At 43.6% G+C, this 23,712-nt stretch overlaps 1 protein-coding gene across 2 annotated transcripts in view; it reads left to right on the top strand.

The window, feature by feature from the left end:
- The window catches only part of TOM1L1 (target of myb1 like 1 membrane trafficking protein), a 665,925-nt gene that overhangs the window by 524,761 nt on the left and 117,452 nt on the right, over positions 1-23,712 (top strand). For both annotated transcript variants that reach the window (XM_085617158.1, XM_085617157.1), the window contains exon 11: positions 12,376-12,469. In XM_085617158.1, coding sequence (XP_085473284.1) covers positions 12,376-12,469 — 94 coding nt within the window. The remainder of the gene's footprint in view (positions 1-12,375; positions 12,470-23,712) is intronic.

The raw sequence follows: 23,712 nt of genomic DNA on the forward strand, positions 1-23,712 counted from the left end.
ATGATGCACCGCATTTACAATGCGGCGCATCATGGCGCAGGAATAAACAGATGCGTGACGCATCCCATGGCGTAAGGTTGGCGCAGTGCTTCAATTGCGTCGCAAGCGCGACGCAACACCAGCACTGTTCCAACCTACCCTATCCCTAACATGGTGCGTCAAGCCTTACGCCTGCTTCAAGCAGGCGCAGGGTTTTGGCGCATCAGCGTTGGGAAAGTGACTCAGTCAAATCTTATAGATTTGACTGAGTCACTTTTCAGGGGCGTTCCTGCGACGGAATGCCCCCCCCTCTGTCGACACGCCCACGTGAAACCTGACACAGGTTTTACGTGGCGCAGGGCTTTACATCGTGACGCATCTCCATAGATGCGTCACGATGTAAATATGGCGCAACGTGGCGCAGGGTTTACACCGCCGCTGCGTCACAAAAGTGACGCAACGGCGGCGTAAAAGTGGCGCATCTCCAATATAGATCTGCCCCATAGGGTTTTTAGACAGCACAAAATCTGGTGGTCTTTGAAGAATGTCCAGTTTCACTTAGTAGAAGATAAAAAGTGAGCAAGGCTACTTACAGGTAAAAGAGGACCGTAGGGGCAAGCAACGAGGTGACTTGAGACTTGAATTTCTGACACAAACACTAAAAATTGAAATAAACATATGTGCTATTGTAGTACCTTTGTTCATCATATACCCACACTTTATTATGCCATCAGTAGATGTGGTTGAGTGGCCATATTGCAAAACTAGAAAGCCTGGTTTCATATGATGAAGTCTGCACATTGACAAATTGTGTGATTCAGTGAATCATTCTGCATGTATTCACCTCGATTTATGCTGGGGTAAAGCACTGTTTCCTCCCAGACTTCAATTCTCTTACAACCCTGTCCTTCGAGTGCCATGACAGTGAGTGGAAATTTCCTTTGGTTACGGAGTAAGTTGTGTCGTGGATGTATAATGGCGGTAATGGACTTCAGTTAATGACACTAGTAAAAGCTGAAGAAAACTAAAATAAGTTCAGTCCTCACCATTAGTGTTGATTAAGGACAGGCATTGAATTAGGTTGTGTTTTGTCCTTTTCACTCCACGGTAGTAACTGCATGTTTGTGGACAGCATAACCATAGGGATGGTGCAAGACTGATTCCATGCACCCCCTCAGGATATGCCATCCTAAAGGCCAGCTAGCTCACAGTGCCACCATAAGCCCCCCCTAACCCTAGGCAGGTAGCAAATGGTTCTGGCAACCACTGAACATGACAAACCTGATCCCCCAAGAATTGTTGTAACAGATCTAGAATCCTTTTTCTTTTTCTCAGTCACTCGTGCTCTCTTTCTCTCAGAGAAATATACAAGGTATACACAGTGGGACATTTTCGATATTTATTGAACCAACAATATATGTGCTGAAATGATCAATCGACAGAAACAAATGAAAGTTATTAGAAGTATTAGGTCAGTGAACAGAATGTAAAGTTCCACCATTGTGGTAGAACAATGAATATATGCAAGCATTTAAAACAATATAGAAATCTGGCATACTCTTACTACCTGTCGCCTAACCCAAGCGTCTAGGGTGTGTGTGTTTGTTTTGTCAAGAATCCCCGTACTGGGTGATCCAACCCCGGTTAACTGAAGGGAAAGAATGTAGGTCCCCATCATGGTCATGAGCTGGACACCCCTCACAGAGATATCAAGAGGATGCTGGGCCAAAACATCAGCATGTAAAGACCTCGCCAATGACAGCAAAGTGCTCCTTTGCCAACACCCAGAAACTGATGTTCATTTATAACAAAAGGCATCCTTGCCTTGGGTCGAGGTCTTGGTCAGGCAGCCATTGTTTATGTGGTGTAGATAGCTCTGTTGCCATATTTACCCAACAAATAATCACATTTGCACAATGTATGCATTAACCTTGTACATGATATGTCAAGGTATCATGATAGTATTCTTGTAAAGTTGGTTTGTAAGCAAGTATAATTTCCTAAAAACTAATCCTCACTGTCACGGCTGCAAATGTGTGGCAAAAGTCATTGTGTGAGAGTGAAGGCTACTTTTGGATGAAACCTGTCTACATGTAAAAATGGCATTGTTTCCCTCTAGGCCTAACTGGGACACATGATATTGATGTTCACCCTATAAGTAGAAGAACATTTTAGCTACCGGCTGATACCATTTGAAATAATTCAATGTTCGCTGGATGTCAAATGCATTGTGCAATTAAAGGGATCTGTCAATAGATTACAATATTTACTCCTGTTATTTACGCACTCCACCTTTTCTTACAAAAATTGAATGCAGTGAATGTCCAAAAAGGACCTAGGGTGTTCCCACCTATCTACCATCTACAACATTTAGGCCCTATTTTCAAGACTGAGCCATACAACGCAACTGATCGTTAGCACGTTTGTTCTCATTTAAACTTGGAAATGCACCCAAACTCTTGATCCTGGACTAATTTTAGGTTGACTACTTTTTTAATAATCTTGGGTAGTTTGCAGTAGTCTAATTCGCAGTCAAAAATGCATGTAGTAAGATGTGTCCTTTTTGTATGAAAAGAAAGAGGTAAGCTCATTAGATTTTTTCTTCAGAAATCTTGTTGTTGCCTACTTTCACTAGAAAATGGAAGGCCATGATAATATACAGCTTCTAAGGGGCATATCAGCAACAACCGGCGATAATTATCACTAAGCGCACTTAGCGCTAGGATAATTATCACCAGCTAGCGTGGATTTTTATCGCTGAGATAGCGTGCTATTAGCAATGCTTATCTCAAAAGCGATAAAAATACTAGCGCTACCTGCCAAACGTGAGATTATCCCAGCGATAATCCCACAAAGTTTGGCGATAGCTTGCTGATAGGGCCTCACATACTTAGCCATGATATCCACCTTCCATAGGATATCATGGCTAAGTCAGTTTCAAAGCAGGCGTAAGGAAAGTAGCGATAACAGAGGTTATCGGCACTTTTCTTCTTGCTAAGCTGCTTTGCGTGAGGCTTGATAATAGGAGAAATTTCGCTTAGCGACATTTCTCCCGTAACCCTGGGGAGGAACGCCCACTTTGCATCTCATTAGAGATGCAAAGATGGGCGTTAGGAATTCAGGCGCTAAGGCAAGGTTTCACGCGATAGCGTGACCTTGCTGATATAGCGTAAAATTATCGCCGCTTTTCGGCTGAAAACGGCCGAAAAAGCGGCGATAATTTTATATCGCCTCCTTGCTGATATGCCCCTTAGTTATTGGTCATTGTTACTAAAATGATAGGATTGCTAAAATATCTTGACTAGATCGGTGAGAAGGTGTGGTTGGAGTAAAAGTTGGAATAGAGGAATTCAGGTATTCAAATATTTAAGGTGAGTCATTTGGATGTAGAGGACTGTCAAGAATTCATGAATTGAGAGGGAGCCCTATGATTTGTACAGTAGTTCAGTGTCCTACGTATACTTATGATAGACATAAAGCAGTGCGTGAAATGTAAGAGTGAAAGAACTGAGCCTTGACAGGCACCTTTGCTACATTTAGACATTTCAGATTTCAAAGTGCCAATTTTCAAACAGTAGGTGCAATCAGTAAAAAAAAATAGGAAAGAGTGAAGAGCATAATGTATGTATTGGGTTGATTCTGTAAAGTGGAATGGGATAGCTTTAATACAGAAAACTGCAAAAGGGTCTATTAGTTCAAGGAGGTCCTGGAATTGAAATCCTCTGCCATGAGCAGTTTTTCTTCTAATGTAGAGTAAAGTCCATTTCCTTATGGGAGTTTGTACATCGGTCAGAAACCGGCCACAACACAAGCACCCATTGAGAAATGGGAGTTCCTGTAAATCCCTGCACCATGTGGCAGTCACCACACAGTGCCTGCCACACGATGCAGGGATTTACAGGGGGGCACTGTAGGGGCCTTCTGGCCCACAACTGGAGGTCGGGAGGCATGGGTCCCTGCTAGGACCCCCCCAAAGTTGCTTTCCGACAGGTATTTCATTCCAGAAAGCACAGTATTAAAATCCCATAATCCCGACGCAGAAACGCCGTCCATAGGGGATTATGATCGACCTCCGACTGGTCAACCGACTCCTTGCCGGTCGGTCCGACCGGTCGGTTTAAACTCCATCTGCCTACATTGTAATTAGGTGGTTGGACTTTAAACCAAGGATGTTGGTCAGCAAGCCTCCGACCTGCAGTTGAAGGCTTTCCAATGTAGTGTACACAGATCAAAATGGGTGCAATAATTTTAGAGTTCTAGATGTTTGAGTCTAGAGTCTTTGGATTTATTCTGGAATAGGGTGGTCTGGACTTTTTTAATAGAAGACTGGATTAACTGTTGGAAGTGTTGTCTTCCCAAAGGTGTGAGAACTCTGCGTGGTGGTTTTCTGCAGGTGCAGTGCTTCCACAAACCTCTGGTAAGATATTGATAGTGAGCTGGAGAAGAATTCTAAACTATGCATGCATCTAAAATGATTGATTGTGTCTTCATGGAGTTTTATTGATTGTGCTCTCACTGAAATGTATGATTGCTTTGGAAGACTCCAGGTAGGAGATCAATCTGTAGTCAGTACAAGATAAGTGAATCAGGGTGCGCTGGCTTATAGGCATCCATGTGTAGCCTTAATCCTGGTATCCCAGTACATGGGTTGGAGGATGATCACCCCAGAGGAGGACCCTGATCATGAAAGGGGCCTTTCTTGAAAGTTAAACAACCCCCTCAAGGACCCAAGGGACTGTGTATGCTAGCCATGGATGGGGTACAACCATCCACTGAGCTAATTCCTCCAGTCATCTTGACCCCAGCCTGTCTTCTTGAGATACACATGATGGAGAGAAGACTCAGCATTCTGTTGCCTTTAATTTCTTTGTAAAATCTAAGTGGGCAATGTACTGATAGAACTACGTACCTTGAGGGTGGCATAAGGTAGGATGGGTCTAAAAAAATTACAAATAAAGGCAGGATGGGTCTCTGCATTCCGTATTTGAAGGTTGAACCTCCTCAAGACTTGTGCTAGTTTCCTGGAAAGCAAAGGCCAACACCTGACAAGCCCTTTTGGGACTCAGGTACTTATGCATTCTGTGCCGTCGCCCAGCTGAAGGTTTAAGTTACATCTTTCACCTATGGAAACCGGTGGAGCAAAAATGGCAAGGACTGTGTATGCTTTAAGCAGTCTCCAAGTGAGTGTGTTATTTGAACCAATATGTAACCCATCTTTTTTAGATAAATGTGGTACTCTATATAGTTCAAACTAATTATGCCCTTCTGGTTAAGAGGCAGGTGATTTGTTATGTATGGCTCTCACTGCTAAGTATGGGTTCTTATTGGGACTGTGTAAGACACATGGATGTAGAGTTTGGGAGCCAGACAGGCAATTGGAGGCACTAAGTTACATGGAATGATGATGCTGAGAATGGTGTTTAGGCCCTCTATTCACTTTTTCTGATGTATCATGATGTGAGCTCGCTCCTGTATAAGTTAGCACCATCACAGACATTTTGCCTGAGAGGGTGTCTGTCACAGATATGGGGAACCAGAGCTGTAAGAAACTGGGTAATTGGTTGAGGGGGTGAAACACCCACTTAGGCAACAACCACAATCATTGTCAGGGTGAACCACAAAAGAAACTAAATTAACCTGTGCTAAACTGTCTGGTAGCTTGGCACAAAAGCAGTCAAGTTTAACTTAATGGAATGTGTAAAGTATTTATGCAGCACACAAACAATTATTAAGTGAAAACACAACACAGGAAAAATCCCAAACCAATTTAGACAAACAGAGCAAATTGTAATAGATAAAAAGATACCGGGAACAATAAAAATCATATCAGTAGAAATGGAGATGTGCAATTTTAAAGTTTTTGTTGAAAAAATTACACCCTGAAGCACTTGAGGTCCTCCCATTGCGCTAGACCAGGGGAAAGTAACAGGTTCAGGCCAACCATAATGAAGTGCCAGTCGGATACAGTGACCAGGTAAATCCTGCTGAAAAGACCGGCATGAAGAGTTCTGTTTTCATTGAAGGAGGCCACGAATAGGGGGCTGAGCATCACAGATGGTTGTTGTGCAGCTCAAGAGCAAGCCAGGCATTACACAGTTGTCATTGTAGCACAAAGAGCCAGTCAGGCGTCGCGGATGATGTAGCTTTGCATTTGAGGTCATCACAGGCTATTGTTGCTATATCACGAAGTGCAGGTCTTGCATTTTATGCCGTCGCTGTTGGCATGAAGACCCGGTCACACTGGAGCTTTATTGTGGCTATTGTCAGTGACGGCAGAGTCTCTGCAAAAAAGTGCACATTCAAATTCACGAAGAGCCGAGGCTTCAGGATTTCACCTTTTCTTGAGGAGGAGTATACGCTGATGCCAGCCAGGACCTGGGGAGGCACCTCATGGGGATCAGGGACTCACTCCAGTGGAGGCCAGCAGGGCTCTGTTGGGATCAGTTGCCGGCTCCATTGGAGCAGGTCAGCTGTGTAGTTGCAGGGAGGCCTCTGAAGCTTGTTGTATCTCTGTAGCTCACACAGGAGGTCAGTCATCTGACCCTTGGAGTCACTCTAGTTCACCTGAGATGAAGGCAAGCAGATGCAGTCTTCCTTCTTAGACAGCGAGGGAGTCCTTCAAGCATCAGGGCAGTCCCCTGGCAGCCGGGTACTGCTTCTATAACTTCCACAGGTCCAGGAGTGTTCTGAAGAGTGACTCTGGAGGTCCAATATTTATACCTGGTACTAACCTTTGTGTGGGGGGACAACCCAAATCCAGGTTCTGGTGCTGGAAAGTGTTTCCTCTGTCAAGGCACCAAACTGTCTGGGGCTGATAAAAGGCAAGGCAGGCCTAGTGTCAGGTTCCTTTGTGTGTGCTGGAGACAAAGTAATCTGGAGTGAATGTGGGGCATGATACATCCCCTCCCCAATCCTCCTACCAGGAAGGTGCATCCTGTCCACACCTAATCCTTCTTTATGTTACTGTCTGGAGGCAATACACAACCACCAAGAGTAGAGCCATTTACAGTCATGCTACCCAATACACTGTCAGAAGGCACATATGGTTGGGACTAGAAAATGGCAACTTTTTAAAAGTGAAAAAGCAACTACCCAGAAATGTATCTGGGAATGTCCAGTGCACTACTGTCGATACACTACCCAGTGTACATAATATAATCAACATATATAATAATCGTAAACACTTTGTAATCATCAACAATCATAATCCAATTGGTGTTCAATGAATCAATGAAATAGAATCCAATATTCAAACAGTCCAAATTGCGAAGTTGATGTAAATCTGCTTTATTTCTGAAAAATGCAGATGTAGGTTTGGTTGTAACAGAGAATGCAGCTTGTAATCAGCGAACACAACAAGGTTTCAAATATCCCAATGCATTTCGGGCTCTTCCACATGAGCCCTTCGTCAGGAGAATCTGTGAAAAGCGATAATAACCTCATTGTGACACATATATCATCATGACATGAACTTCATAGCCAACTTAGGACCTTAGAGGGCAGGACGAATATGAACTAACAGTCTCATTCGGTGAAAGAAGATAAAAACATGTGAAAATGAGCGACAACAAACAGAAATCGATTTAAGAGCCAAAACAAAGGTATAGGTCAACCGGACCCCCACCAAGTGATAAAAAATAAAGTAGTGAAATAGCCCACGTGAACATCATTATGACAAAGTGAAACCAGAGTAAATGCCGAAAGTGCTTCATACCTCTAACGTTTAAAGTATGTGAACTCTAAACAAAGATAGGAGCAACGTCAAACCGACTGACTGTACCTGAAGAAAAAGATATGCTCATATGACGTAGAGTGAATGAATGCGGACAGAGTATTTGAGCAAAACTGAGTTCTGCGCTTACCAATGAATTTGAGTGAAAACGCACACACCAAAATTTCCCGAAGAAAATCTAGAAAAAACCAGAGAAGGAACATTGTATTGAAAATTCCCAGAAACGGGAAATACAAGCATAAATTAACTTTGGAAATACAACAGCAACTATGAAACGCCCGACACTTACGGGACCATCATATCTTTTAATGAACATCCCAATTAGTCCGCCAGCACAGAAAGGCTCGCCTACAGGCAACCACTCAATCCATATCATCTATAACTAAGGGAGCGCTAACCCAAACGAGCGTTCTCATGTAATCCTGCACATAAAAAGCATACCAGTACACGGTAAATTTGCCAGCATAATGCGGGGCTCACCTGAGGGGAACCAGTCCAAACACCTCAACATCAGCTCGGAGAACGCCAGCATCAACAGGTGTTCTCGTAAACCCGCACATTTAAAGGCATATCAGTCCACGGAGGTATAGAAATGAAAATAGGACTGGGAATACATAATAAACGGTGGCCATGATAGCAGGGTAAAACCACAATCACCACAGTACAAAAGTGAGAACTGCTTCCCCACCTATCCAGGTTGGCTGCCCAGGAGCAGATATACGTTGTCTAAATATAGATACCACTTTGTCAATTGGCAGCCAATCAGAGTGTCTGAAATAAACCTAGTATTTCAGTCAATCACATGTGCTATCAGTTAATACAAATGGCTTCCTGGGTGTAATGCTTTTCTGGTTGGCTGTTAGGAGGGCCAAAGGAATAGCTTGGTCTGTCTGACCCATGTTGACCCTGGGATTCAGCCTTTACAGCAAGGTTTTTACCATTGATTTTTTTACCACAAATGTTTTTAGAACGCATATGCTTTTGAAAGATATGCCTTTACCACGCATTTAAGGGAAGTTCAGGGGCGTGGAGGGTCTCCCCCCACAAATAGATTGTTTCTATATATATCTATATCTATATCTATATCTATATATATATAGATATATATACAAACAATGCGTGGTAAAGTCATGTGTTGTAAAAGAATATGCGATCTAAAGAATTGCAGGGTAAAAAATGTATTTCTCCGGGTTATTCTGTCATAGAAACGTTGACCCTACTTTGTAGTCCAGGGTGGTGTTTGTGGTATTGGGCTAAGAGAATTTTTTTCGAACGAATTCTGTTGCATACATTTCAAGTGTAGAAAACACTTGATTTACTGTTGCTAGAGGACTGATGAAAAAGGTTTATTCTGAAAGTTTCGCATTCCAGGGAGAAATGTTTCACTCCTCTATTTATAAACTGTGCCACAATCTACTGGTTGACTTGAAAGATCCAGGTCAGCTATTATAATACTAATTTTATGTTCCGTGAACATTGATCGTCTTGTCATTGCACTTACCTTCTAACATAATTATAAGAGTATTGCTATAGAGTAGCTTTTTTACTTTTTACTGCATATTCTGCCCATCTTGTTGATCCACAGATGGGTGTGCTTTTTCAGAAATGTCACAAAAGTGCAAAAGAAACTCATCTATTGCTGGTGTATACGTACAGTAGTGTGCGTTAAGCTCATTCGTGCTGTAAGGGAAATGAAAACAGCACGCTAAGCTGACAGTGTCTTATAGTGATGTTAATAGCGGTAGAGTCTTAATTGACAGACAGGTAAAATGCAAAGATGGATCGAATATGTAAGCGATCTATTTGAGACTTAGTAGATACTAAATAGAGAAGATTTGTATATTTAGTAAATGCACTTACAGCAGTATTGCCCGGGTGGGCTTATGGCAAAAAAATCTCTGCTACGAAAAAATGTCTAAATACAGTTTGTAAATAACTGTAGAGTGGGCCTCCTAAGGCGTAAGCTAACAAGTAGGTAAATGGACGTACAGAGATAAAGAAAACCGGTTGCTGAAATATGTTTAAAGAAAAAGCAAGGCTAATGTGTGCCTAAGTTAAAATAGTGTGTGTCCTAAACGTTGCAGGGTTGGGAAAGAGTTGGGAAAGAGTAGCGGGATAAGCAGCAAGGGATTGATCAGAGGTTTACAGTTAATGCTTCATCCGCATTCATTCCATTGGGGATTTTGGATTTGTAGAGGATGATGTAGCGTGATTCGAGTCTCCTAAGGGCAAGTTGTCTATTGCCCCCCCTGGGATTTTTGGGGATGGTGTCCACCACATAAAAGGAAAGATCTTGCACCTTGCCATTGTGGACTGCATTGATATGGCGAGTGACATGGTAGGCAGGGTCATTATTAGTGATAGCTCTCAAGTGTTGTATAATACGTACGTGTACTGGGTGGATGGTGCTACCCACATAGATTTTCCCACAGGTACACGATAACACATACACAACAAAATCAGATTTGCATGTGTAGTGCCCTCTGATGATGTAGGGGGATTGTCTGAAAGGTAATCTGACCTCTTTGGTATTGATGCCGTGTCTACATGCCTTGCACTTGGCGCATTTATAGAAACGTCTAGGTGATTTGAGCCAAGAGCCCTCATTTTTAATTTTTCCGGGAGCGTTGTTTACTATCTCCTGTCTCATAGATTTGGCTCTCCTGAAGGTGATTTGAGGGTTTTTGCTGGAGATGGTCCCAATAACAGGGTCATTCCTGACTGAGTTCCAGTGTCTGTATATGATTTTTCTAACTTGAGTGTGATATGCATTGAAACCTGTTATTAGTCTAGGAGTGTTGATAGCAGAACACTCGGTTTGTTTCACAGTGGTACCTGAGGCTAAAAGCACTCTACGGGTTTTGGTTGCAGTTTTCATTCTTGCTTTGGTAAGTGTTTCTTGGCTATATCCCCTAAGGGCGAATCTGTGGCATAGATCTCCTGTTGCTTCAACAAGGCTTTTATTGGGGCTGCAGTTACGCTTCATGCGGAGGCATTCGGCGTAGGGTATACTTTCTTTCAAAGAGGTGGGGTGGAAACTGTGTGCATGCAGTATAGCGTTCCCAGCAGTGGGTTTTCTGTAAGTTTTAGACTGCAGTTTGTCATCTTCAACGTACAGCTCTAGGTGGAAAGTGTATGCTCTCTTTACTCATATTACAGGTAAAACTGAGATTTAATGAATTGTTGTTAATTTCTTCGGAGAAGGCTTTGGCACTCTCTACAGACCCTTTCCATAATATAAAAATGTCGTCGATGTACCTGACGTACATTTTTACATGTTCTGATAATGTGGCATTATGTGAAACTGCGAACACCTGCTCCTCCCACCAGCCCATATGCAAATTAGCATAGCTGGGGGCGAAGCAGGTACCCATGGCAGTGCCCTGCAGTTGTTTATATGTCAAACCATCAAACATAAAGACATTATTATCCAGACACATCTCAGCCATCTGTACAATCATCATAGAGTGCTGAAACATTTGCATAGGTTGTTTGCCCAAGAAATGATGTAAGGCATTAAGTCCATCTGTATGTCTGATGCTGGTGTAGAGTGTGTTGACATCTAGGGTCATTAGCAGAAGGTCCTTTTCCCATGTTACATCATAAATTTTATTGAGAAAATCGCCTGTGTCCTTGATGTATGCTGGAAGGCTGCAGACTGATGGCTGTAAGAAGTGGTCTATGTATCTTGAGGCATATGTATAATATTGTATGGCAGCAAAGGCAACTCAGAAATACATAACAAAGGCAGGTTGTGACAAGAGTTGCAGAGTCTGAGAAATAAGCCTTCACCTTCTTCCTGACTTCAGTCATGCTACACAGAGAAGGAGGGAGGAACTACACAGTACTAAAAAATGATTGTGGTGGGTCTGAGGGTCTCAGATTTTCTCTACCAATTGTGCTTTGAGGGATGTACAAGGACAAAACATGTGTTCTCCCAACCACAATCGATGAGAGACTACTTAGATAGAAAGCATTTAGGTGAGACGGGTTCAGCAAGGGCCTGCACACACGAGTGGACTTTGTGAGGTATCTGACACAATCATGTCCTGAGGATGGCCTGGGTGTCATGGGGACAAACATTTTGAGAATTCCTAAACTCCTAGGTTTTTTACCAGAATATCCAATCCCCTCGTCCCCCACCCTTCCACTCTTCACTTTCAGCACCCCTTCTGGAAAAAGAAACCATAAGTATACAACAACCTAGAGTGTGTATTCTTTCATTGTGTAGTTAATTAAAATGGGTGCAATAACAAGTGTTCTCTCTGTAACATTTGGCCTGTAATGTGTAGTGGATGCTCCATAATATGTCTTTAATGGAAAAAAGAGTTTTCATTGGATGAAACTGTTATTTAAAAAATGCAGTTGGCAGTACTAAGCAGCAGAAAGAGCACCAACAGCAGAGGGACACAAAAGTGGCCCTGAAAGCAACAAATGGTCCAGTTTAAAAAAAAAAAGAGAGATGAAAAATGCAGTAAAGTGTTACTTCGCATATCATAATATTCATTGCACTGACCCTGAATTCAACATACTAGCGTGATTAAAATTAGTCACAGCAGACTGAATTATTGTGTACAAGTATGTTTTTACGCTTTTCATTAGTTTTTTATCCAAGCCTGGAAGATGAAATATTTTGCCAACAATAGATTTCTTCCCTGTTGCAGATCAGGAATCCAATACAACTGATGCTGTCCCAACTATGCCTTTTCTATATCCCCAGCTAAGCTCGCTAATGCTGGAAGACAACAGAACAGCTCTGTGAGTACATTTTGTCTAGAAATACTAATTTGAATGTAGGATTTTCATGAATTAATCAATTCACCTGTTTTTGACTGTTTTTAGGCTACCAGAAATTTCTAGTTACTGGTTATTTAACCACTGATTAAGTGCTAAATACTATGGGGCTTATTACAATGTCAGGTGGCCGTCCGCTGCAGATTGGGAGCTGCTGGACCTTAGGTCAGTGGTTCTGACCCCAGTATTTGGACCTGACCACCCACAGGCAAGTCGGAAACATCAATTTTTCAATGGAAGCTTGTGCAGCAGGCAGAACAGGCACACAGCACAAGTTTCCATTGAAATATTTGTTTTCAAACATCCCTGCACTGTGTGGCAGGCACCTGTCGGTGCCTGCCATATGGTGCAGGGATGTTTAGGCCCCAGAGTGAAGGTACAGAAAGGAAGGGGGCCCTTCTAGGGGTCCCCAATGTCACTTTATGACAGCCTTTCCATGTCAGAAAGGCTGACATGGAATAGCTGCCGGAAACCGGCACCATAATCCCGCCGCCTGAGCCACCGTCATTAATGGATTATTTAGGGTCCAATACGCACCAATGGGCTCCTTGAGCCCATCGGAAGTGCCACGGACGATCCCTCGGCCTGCTGCCTCCGAACATACGCATGGTAATGCGTCGGTAGGACCACAGCAGAGATGGCAGTCGAACCGCAACTGACGAGCCGTCGGGTGCGGTCCGACCACCATCGTAATGCACCCCTTGTGTTGATCTACTTTTGGAATCCCTCGACTAATCCCTTGTAAATACCCTTCTAGTTCCTATGCAAATTTGATGATCCTTCTAAGGATACCATTACAAATTCAAGGCTGAATTCATGATCCATGTATTTTGAAGAATGGCCCTCTCTGAAGGGTCACCCCAAACTTTTTGCCTTTCTCCTCATGTTTGTCTTACCTCGTTTTTGTTGGCTTTAGGACTCTGAGCACATTTTCACTGCTGCCAGCGCTAAAGTGCATGTGCTCTCTCCTCTAAACTAGGAATACTTGGTTTACACCTGTTTGGCATATTTGATTTACCTGTAAGTCCCTTGTAAAATGGTATATCATATACACAGGGCCTGTAAATGTGATGCTACTAGTGGCCTGCAGCACTAATTGTGCCACCCAAAGAAGTAGCCTTTGAAAGCTGTCTCAGGCCTGCCACTGCATGGTCTGTGAGTGAAGTTTACTGCCTCTTCGACTTGGCATTTAAACTACTTGCTAGGCCTAAAACTCCCCTTTAATTACATTTAAGTCACCCCTGTGGTAGGCCCTAGGTAGCCTTAAGGGCAGGCTGCTATGGAAGTAAAAAGTAGTGCTTTTATATTGTGCATGTCCTGGTAGAGACAAACAGCCTATTTCGGTACAAGGGTGCTAAATTGCATGCAGGAATCCTCTGAGGCTTTTTCCTCTTTCTATGTGTGCTGCAGATTGTAAAACAAGTAGAAATAAACATATATTTCTCCTCATTATGCCTCCCCTGGGGAGGTGTAATATTATGATGCATTCCCAGGTCTAGCACTAATGGTAAATCTGGGAAGGTGCCACAATCCTTGGGTAGAAGTGTGAAAACATCTATGCTCCACCCATGGAACACCTCCCTGGGGCAGAGCAACTCAAGGCAGCAACTTGTGCTGACTTACTTTCCTCCACATTGACCAAGCCAAACAGGGCCACGCGAGGTTCTATATTTTGTGTCATCCTTAATCCTCCTTGCATGTTGCAAGGGCAACTCAAAACCATGATAAATATGGCCCTTAGTATATTGGGCCCTACCAGTACTGATCAAATGTTTAGGTTGGGTGACAGGTACACTTTGTGCATTCCCTCTAGACAGCCACAAGCACAGGAAAGTGAGGTGAATTTGCATTCTTAGGTATCATCTGCATTCATCTGCATGCTGATGGGTCTGCATGAGCAGGGAGGAATGGGAGGGGCTGACATTTACATTTCATTAGGTAGTGTCCTGTCCACACACACAGCACTGATTTAATGCCAAGGGTCAGCCTGTCACACAGGACAAGGTTGAAAGGGATTCTTGTGCACTTCAGAGAGTTCCTGTGAAGTTACCCCCTACATCAAAGGCAGTTTCGGGTATACGTACTGGGTCTCTGGTCCCCTAAAATGAGACACTTCGGGATCTTGAATTGAACCTCTATCAGAAGGACTGTTGTGCTGCTTAAAGGACTCAACTGGACTGCTTTTCTGCTGGTTACCCTGGTGCCTGTTGTTCCATGACTCTGCATTCCTCCAATTGATCTCCAAGGGCTTGGTAGCTTGTCTCCTTTTTTCCTTAAGTCTCAGGGATACATAAGACTGCCTACAATTATATTGGTGCTGCTGGACTCTGCATTCTGTGAGTCCTACCCTTGCCTGAGGTGCCCCTCCAGGCTCCGCGCCTCAAAAGTAGGTTCTGCAGCTGTTTCATCAATACCCGACGCATTGCATCGACTGAGTGAGAAATTCCGCTGCATTGCCATTCGACTCTGATGCAGAGGCTACCCGGTGACAGCACTTTCAAAGCTCGAAAACAACGCTCTGTGCGGTTCAGCAACAATGCATTGCCTTCACTTCACTGAAGCTCGACGACGGTGCAGACACCAGACTGCATGGTAAAGATCAACACTTAACTCCATCCAAGGCACCTTCTCAATGGGCCCTGTGTGGGACCTGTAGCCAGCCTGTCCTCTATTGCATTTGGCCTGAAATTTGGATTTGCACCAGTCCCTCGCAACCTCAAGTAACATTTTGACCGATGGTGACTTCTAAGCACTATTTTTGCATTTAATCTTTTTACATTCATAACTATGGTTCTACTTATTGGATTCTGTTGTTATGGTCTTGAGTTATTCATGAAAATATAATCTATATTTTTTAACCTATTGTTGTGTGGCGCCTATAACCCTATATAGGATCTGTGCGTTTAGACAACATAGACTGTGGGATTGGTGTCCAGACTGATTCCAGACCCCCCCACCGGGTATGTTTGCCTGTATACCAGCTAGCTCACAGTGCCACTAGAAACCCCTCTTACCAAGGAGAGAATAGTTCTTGGCAACTATCGAACATGAGAACCCTGTCCCATCAGGGATTGTGGAAACAGTGCGATACTTTTCGGTCAGTCACTCCTGCTCACTTTCTTTTAGAGAGATACACAGAATAAACAATGGAAACGTTTTCAATAAGCATTTATTCAACCAGCTTTTCCAACGCATTTGTTTACAATGTGGTTTTTACATCTCAACATCCATTAGAATGCATGATTTTACAACGCATGCCATTACAACGCATTTATAGAAACTACACTTACATCTCATTTCATTACAACGCATACCATTACAACGCATACCATAACAACGCATAATACTTTTAGGGCAACAGTAGTGTAAGTGTTGGATAGTGTAGGGGTAAAAATTACTATTGTATACAACAAAGACCTGTTCACACTGTGAGCCAATATTTCATACATCCGGATTGTTGGCCATAAACATTAGACCCTCATTTGTAGCTTGCGATTCTGTCGTCTAAGCTATTCTACGGTGTGGTTCATTAAAAAGAAGATAGAGACAAATTGCCTACGAGGAATGTCAATTTGACTATTTATGTATAATAACCTTATGTCTCCCACCCCCAAATGTGGTGAAAAAAGAGTGAACAGGAGTGTTGGTGCCTCACGGTAGCGCCACCAAGGAGGGTTAAGCAGGATGGTACTCTGAGCACACTCCGTGCAGGAAAATTGAGCACCAAATTGGTGCAACATTTTCAAACGCAAAAACATACTGCGCAAGAAGTGCGCTGGGTAGTCCTTGAAAAAGTCACAGGTGATCAATACAGTATTGAATCCAGACTAAGTAACAGGGAAGCACGGTGGATTTACCAAGAGGGAGTGGACCAGAATGGATTGAATGACCTTATAGAATGGAGTAAGGTAATTGCATGATCGCTCAATAGAACATAGAGGCTATACCAACAGGGTAAGGAGTATACATGCAGTACATGGCGTAAATGAATCAATGGTGCCAGTAACGCCATTCTAGTATACTCAAACCTTGACCATTGATCGTCGGAGCCTCTGCACACTTTATCCGCATTTGGGAGGGATCAATATTTGTAAACACACCTACAGGAGTAACCTAGGAAATACATCACCTTGGGTACTCGGCAAAGTAAGCATGCCATTACGTGCAGACAAGCATAATAAAACATTCCCTATTGGAAAATGGTTATTGCACTTTCTGTGTCACACTGAGTCTTTCCTTTAAACACCACATCGAGCATTATAAAAGGTAGACTGAGTAAATGACACTAAACTGGTATTATGGAAGGGCTAAACGGGAAGAATATTGAGTAAATTAACAACAATGTAGAGCCTCACGGCGAGCCTTTATTTGCTCATTCCAAAATGGCGCTCCGCTTTTATCACCGAGCTCCCTCATTAGCGCAGCATAGTCAAATGGCACTTTTTGCATCACACAGAGCCCCCTTTTCATACCACATCGAGCATTCACATCACCATAGGACGAAAAGCAGATTTAATAGATGACATTTAACTCGTGCAATGGAATGGCTAGGCTACTATAATACGGAGTAAACTAATAATAATGTATATTCTCATGGTGAGCCTAACTTTTATTCGCCCATTCCAAAATGGCGCTCCATTTTCATTGATGAGCTCCCTTGTCAGCGCAGTACAGTCACATGGTACGCGTGATTACGCTTTTAAAGAGCGCCGTGTAACGATCGTGTTGTTCCGGGGCTGAGTCAACGCCAGTTACGAACAGTTACACGGTGAGTGGTGACAGATGGTGTGAGTCTGGGAGAATTGAACTTGAGACAGGCTAAGTAGTGGAGATTTGGATGTGGCTTATAACGAGGTAGTGGGGAGAAGGTTGTCCATTTGGAAGGGAACTATTTTAAAGGGTGATGTTAAAAGTAAGGCACTGATCAAAAATGATTTTCTGAGATGTGGCGGCATCGCTTGAGACGGGAAGGGGATAGATCAGTATGTACCCACGAATGAGATATAAAAACGGGAACCAGCTTACATTTCTCATCTTGTGTTATACATTACAGACTCACGTTTGGAGTGGTACAAGGGATGCCTTGAACGCGCACACAGAGCCGCAAGGTCCCAAGGGTAAAGGTATGCCCATGTTGGGCTACATCCTGGTAAATATATGCCTTATGGGGGGGGTCCTCAAGACTATATACGAGATTTGCCCTAATTTTAACAGGTTACCAACCTAGCCATGTTGTTGTGTGTGTGTATGTTCTCTTTTGTCTCCCACAGAATTGTTTTTAAACGACAAACAAAGGTGCAGGGATAAATGAACAGACCCCAAGCCCTGAAGAAGTTACCGTGAGTGTTGTCCGATGGTAACGAAACATGTCGGCATTTTAACATATGAGCTATCACGCAGCTGAGAATAAAGTATGCAAGCCAGTGTGATTTAGCTCTTTCTCTGATATTAATATATATCACTTAGGGGGTTCTTTGAGACGGTGCACACATTCTAGCACAGCTTCTTTTCTTTTTTATTCAATACACACCCTAGCACCTATTTAGTTCATCACTAGCTTCATGCACAATTTCTTGCTGTTGGAGTGTTGGTAGCTGATGATGAGAAATTGAGGTAGCAGGCGAGTACCATCCTGCTTAACCCTCCTTGGTGGCGCTACCGTGAGGCACCAACACTCCTGTTCACTCTTTTTTCACCACATTTGGGGGTGGGAGACATAAGGTTATTATACATAAATAGTCAAATTGACATTCCTCGTAGGCAATTTGTCTCTATCTTCTTTTTAATGAACCACACCGTAGAATAGCTTAGACGACAGAATCGCAAGCTACAAATGAGGGTCTAATGTTTATGGCCAACAATCCGGATGTATGAAATATTGGCTCACAGTGTGAACAGGTCTTTGTTGTATACAATGCATTGAGTGGGGGATGACCTGTTCTCTGCCCCTTTAGCTCCTTTTTGTAGACTGGTCTTGAGAACGGCAGCTTAGCCGTGAGAGCTTTTTAAGATTATTTTCATTTTGCACACGAGGCACAGCACAGCACTTCATGACCCGGTTGGTTACCTGTAGATAGGCTTTTTTGTAGACAATTGTACACCCTTCCCTCTCCCTTTTCTTTCCCTCCACTAGCACTTACGTCATCACAGTGCAAGATGGATAAGTTTTGTCTAGCCTTTACTGACGAACACATTGCATCCATATTATCAGGTCCTTCCCTCCTGCCTAATGCACCTCTTGATGGGACAACTTCAGCTAGGGAAGAATGGGAGAAACTGTCGAATACTAGAAAACGACAAGTAAGAATTGCACTCCATGGAGCGCTCATGACGGAATACCTTAGAGCAGGAGCAGCACCAGCCAGCCTCCTAGTGCGCATTGAGCCTAAGATCTTTTTAGAAGACAAGAGATTCCGGGTGGACTGGAGCTATATAGCTAACAAGTGCACCCGGGACTGGCTTGTCTTGATAATTAATACAGCAAAACGACTCAGTGATGAACTCCTCAAAGAAATCTTGGAAATCGAGGAAACCCTAAAAGCGGATACCACCATCACTGACACAAAGGAACAACTAGCAAGAATCCAAAATGACCTGGGGGAATACCAGGCGTATATGGTTAATCAAAAGATTAAAGGCTTAAAGCGCAACCTAGAGCGATTCAGTCATGAATGGGCTTTTCCCTATGTTGATGATCAGTATTATCAGCAACCACCACCTCCCCAATCCACGTTTCAACCTCGGGGACGGGGAGGCCGTCAACAGGGCAGGAGGACACCTAACAACTGGACATTTGATAATACAAGTAGCGAGGATGAAGAAACTGGTGCCCAAACAACAACTTCCAATCCTAGGGTTAGGTTTAATCCTCAAGAGAGATCTAATGAGGATCTAGGAGCTATGTTCAGGGTTTTTTTAGGTCAACAAACACTCAACACGGGAGACCAGAGGGGGAACAACTACAGAGGCCGGGGACGGGGCCGGGCTCGGCAGAACCCGAACTCAACCTGGCAGGCCTTCTCCCCCAGAATTACCCGCAGCAGAGGCAGAACACCCCTGTAATTGCCAAGGTCAACAACATTGTGGTTAATCTCTCTCATTATTCCCTTACAGAGGCGGAATCCACTATACTTAACAAGGGGTTGGGATTTGTCCCCACCCCACGCCATGATGGGTTCCAACTGCGGGCGGAGCTGTACGGGCTAATGAGGAAGATAAAACTTAAAAAGTTCTTTGCTGGGAAGGAAAAGGAGGACACATCCAATTTTTGCACAAATTTGCGGCGTCCTTCTCAGTTTTGCCCTCCGGGTAACACAACAGGCCCAGAAACTGTGGTGTTTGAACAAAAGATTCTACAAGAGATTGGTAAAATTGAACAAAGTATGCAAACTGTGGATTATAGCAATATGAGCTCTAGAGACTGGCAGGCATTAACAAGCCTACAAAACAACCAAACAATTACCATCAAGCCAGCCGATAAAGGCGGGGCGGTCGTAGTGATGGATACACTTGACTACGACACAGAGGTGGCCAGGCTGCTGGGGAACCGCTGCAACTACAGACCTCTAGCGCGGGATCCTACCAATGACTTGCAGACGACCATTATCCATTTGGTTACTGAGGCTAAAGAAAAGAAATGGGTTACGTACAGGGAAGCCGAATTCCTGATTAACACAAAACCGAGGATGCCGGCATTCTATATCGTACCCAAAATTCATAAAAAACAACAGCCCCCGCCCGGACGACCTATTGTCTCCGGCATCCAGTCACTACTAGAACCTCTTTCCCAGTTTGCAGACTATTTTCTCAGGGAATGTGTCATCACCCAACCCTCATATGTCCAGGACACCACGGACATATTGAGAATTCTGGAGAATGTTTCTTACAACCCAGTAAACCAATTTCTAATCACCATCGACATAGAGTCGCTGTATACCAGCATCCCTCAGGAGGCCACGCTGGTGGCAGCGGCGCGTGCCCTGAGGGACTCTGAATGGTTTTATGATTGCCCCCAAACCTTTGTCCTTCAATGCATAGAAATTGCATTGACCCAAAACTTCTTCTCTTGTAAAGAACAGATATATCTCCAAGTGTCGGGGACTTCGATGGGGGCTACATTCGCCCCCAGTCTGGCCTGCATTTATGTGGGCCAGTTCGAAGCTTACCACATCAATACAGACACTAATCTCTTCCAGAGGAACATTGTCCTCTGGAAGAGATACATAGATGATATACTTTGCATATGGGAGGGGACCGAGGAAGAATTAAATGAATTCCTTGCTTGGCTCAATGGTTTGGATGAGTGCTTAAAGTTCACCTGGGAAGTAAGCAAAACCAGAGCAGTCTATTTGGACTTAGATATCCTAGCTGAGGGTGACAGGTTGGTGACCACGGTCCACCATAAACCAACGGACAGAAATTCTCTCCTACACTATAGCTCCTATCACCCGAGGGCCCTTCGGGACAACCTACCTGTGGGACAGTTTCTGAGATACCGCCGAAACTGTTCCACCACACAGGAATACTCCACACAATCAAACATCCTGGCCACTAAGCTACAGGACCGAGCTTACCCGAGGAAGGTCATACGACAGGCTAAAAAACGGGCATATAACACCCCCCGTGCAGCCCTGTTGGAAAAGACCAAAAAGGAGAAAGGAGAATGCATCCCAGTGGTCACCACTTTTGGACCACTTTCCACGAAAATCAGGCAAATCATCCGGAAGCATTGGCATCTCCTCAGTACCACCAATATGCAGATGCCCCCTCCTCGTTTCGCATTTAAAAGGTCTGCAAACATTCGGGACCGGCTGGTCCACACTAGACCCAAAATTAGTCCACGTGAAACCAATATCCCTTCCGGGCATTACCCATGTGGTAATTGCTCCGTGTGCGTATTTACATCATCAACCAAAAGTGTTACTCTTAAAAACAACAATTTAGCAACTGTAATACCTCGCATGTAATATACAGATTGACATGCCCCTGTGAGCTCCACTACATCGGCCTTACCACCAGGAAGGTAAAAACAAGAATACAGGAACATCTGAGCACACTCCGTGCAGGAAAATTGAGCACCAAATTGGTGCAACATTTTCAAACGCAAAAACATACTGCGCAAGAAGTGCGCTGGGTAGTCCTTGAAAAAGTCACAGGTGATCAATACAGTATTGAATCCAGACTAAGTAACAGGGAAGCACGGTGGATTTACCAAGAGGGAGTGGACCAGAATGGATTGAATGACCTTATAGAATGGAGTAAGGTAATTGCATGATCGCTCAATAGAACATAGAGGCTATACCAACAGGGTAAGGAGTATACATGCAGTACATGGCGTAAATGAATCAATGGTGCCAGTAACGCCATTCTAGTATACTCAAACCTTGACCATTGATCGTCGGAGCCTCTGCACACTTTATCCGCATTTGGGAGGGATCAATATTTGTAAACACACCTACAGGAGTAACCTAGGAAATACATCACCTTGGGTACTCGGCAAAGTAAGCATGCCATTACGTGCAGACAAGCATAATAAAACATTCCCTATTGGAAAATGGTTATTGCACTTTCTGTGTCACACTGAGTCTTTCCTTTAAACACCACATCGAGCATTATAAAAGGTAGACTGAGTAAATGACACTAAACTGGTATTATGGAAGGGCTAAACGGGAAGAATATTGAGTAAATTAACAACAATGTAGAGCCTCACGGCGAGCCTTTATTTGCTCATTCCAAAATGGCGCTCCGCTTTTATCACCGAGCTCCCTCATTAGCGCAGCATAGTCAAATGGCACTTTTTGCATCACACAGAGCCCCCTTTTCATACCACATCGAGCATTCACATCACCATAGGACGAAAAGCAGATTTAATAGATGACATTTAACTCGTGCAATGGAATGGCTAGGCTACTATAATACGGAGTAAACTAATAATAATGTATATTCTCATGGTGAGCCTAACTTTTATTCGCCCATTCCAAAATGGCGCTCCATTTTCATTGATGAGCTCCCTTGTCAGCGCAGTACAGTCACATGGTACGCGTGATTACGCTTTTAAAGAGCGCCGTGTAACGATCGTGTTGTTCCGGGGCTGAGTCAACGCCAGTTACGAACAGTTACACGGTGAGTGGTGACAGATGGTGTGAGTCTGGGAGAATTGAACTTGAGACAGGCTAAGTAGTGGAGATTTGGATGTGGCTTATAACGAGGTAGTGGGGAGAAGGTTGTCCATTTGGAAGGGAACTATTTTAAAGGGTGATGTTAAAAGTAAGGCACTGATCAAAAATGATTTTCTGAGATGTGGCGGCATCGCTTGAGACGGGAAGGGGATAGATCAGTATGTACCCACGAATGAGATATAAAAACGGGAACCAGCTTACATTTCTCATCTTGTGTTATACATTACAGACTCACGTTTGGAGTGGTACAAGGGATGCCTTGAACGCGCACACAGAGCCGCAAGGTCCCAAGGGTAAAGGTATGCCCATGTTGGGCTACATCCTGGTAAATATATGCCTTATGGGGGGGGTCCTCAAGACTATATACGAGATTTGCCCTAATTTTAACAGGTTACCAACCTAGCCATGTTGTTGTGTGTGTGTATGTTCTCTTTTGTCTCCCACAGAATTGTTTTTAAACGACAAACAAAGGTGCAGGGATAAATGAACAGACCCCAAGCCCTGAAGAAGTTACCGTGAGTGTTGTCCGATGGTAACGAAACATGTCGGCATTTTAACATATGAGCTATCACGCAGCTGAGAATAAAGTATGCAAGCCAGTGTGATTTAGCTCTTTCTCTGATATTAATATATATCACTTAGGGGGTTCTTTGAGACGGTGCACACATTCTAGCACAGCTTCTTTTCTTTTTTATTCAATACACACCCTAGCACCTATTTAGTTCATCACTAGCTTCATGCACAATTTCTTGCTGTTGGAGTGTTGGTAGCTGATGATGAGAAATTGAGGTAGCAGGCGAGTACCATCCTGCTTAACCCTCCTTGGTGGCGCTACCGTGAGGCACCAACACTCCTGTTCACTCTTTTTTCACCACATTTGGGGGTGGGAGACATAAGGTTATTATACATAAATAGTCAAATTGACATTCCTCGTAGGCAATTTGTCTCTATCTTCTTTTTAATGAACCACACCATAGAATAGCTTAGACGACAGAATCGCAAGCTACAAATGAGGGTCTAATGTTTATG

This window comes from Triturus cristatus, chromosome 7 (genome assembly GCF_964204655.1).
Source record: "Triturus cristatus chromosome 7, aTriCri1.1, whole genome shotgun sequence".
Lineage (NCBI taxonomy): Eukaryota > Metazoa > Chordata > Amphibia > Caudata > Salamandridae > Triturus > Triturus cristatus.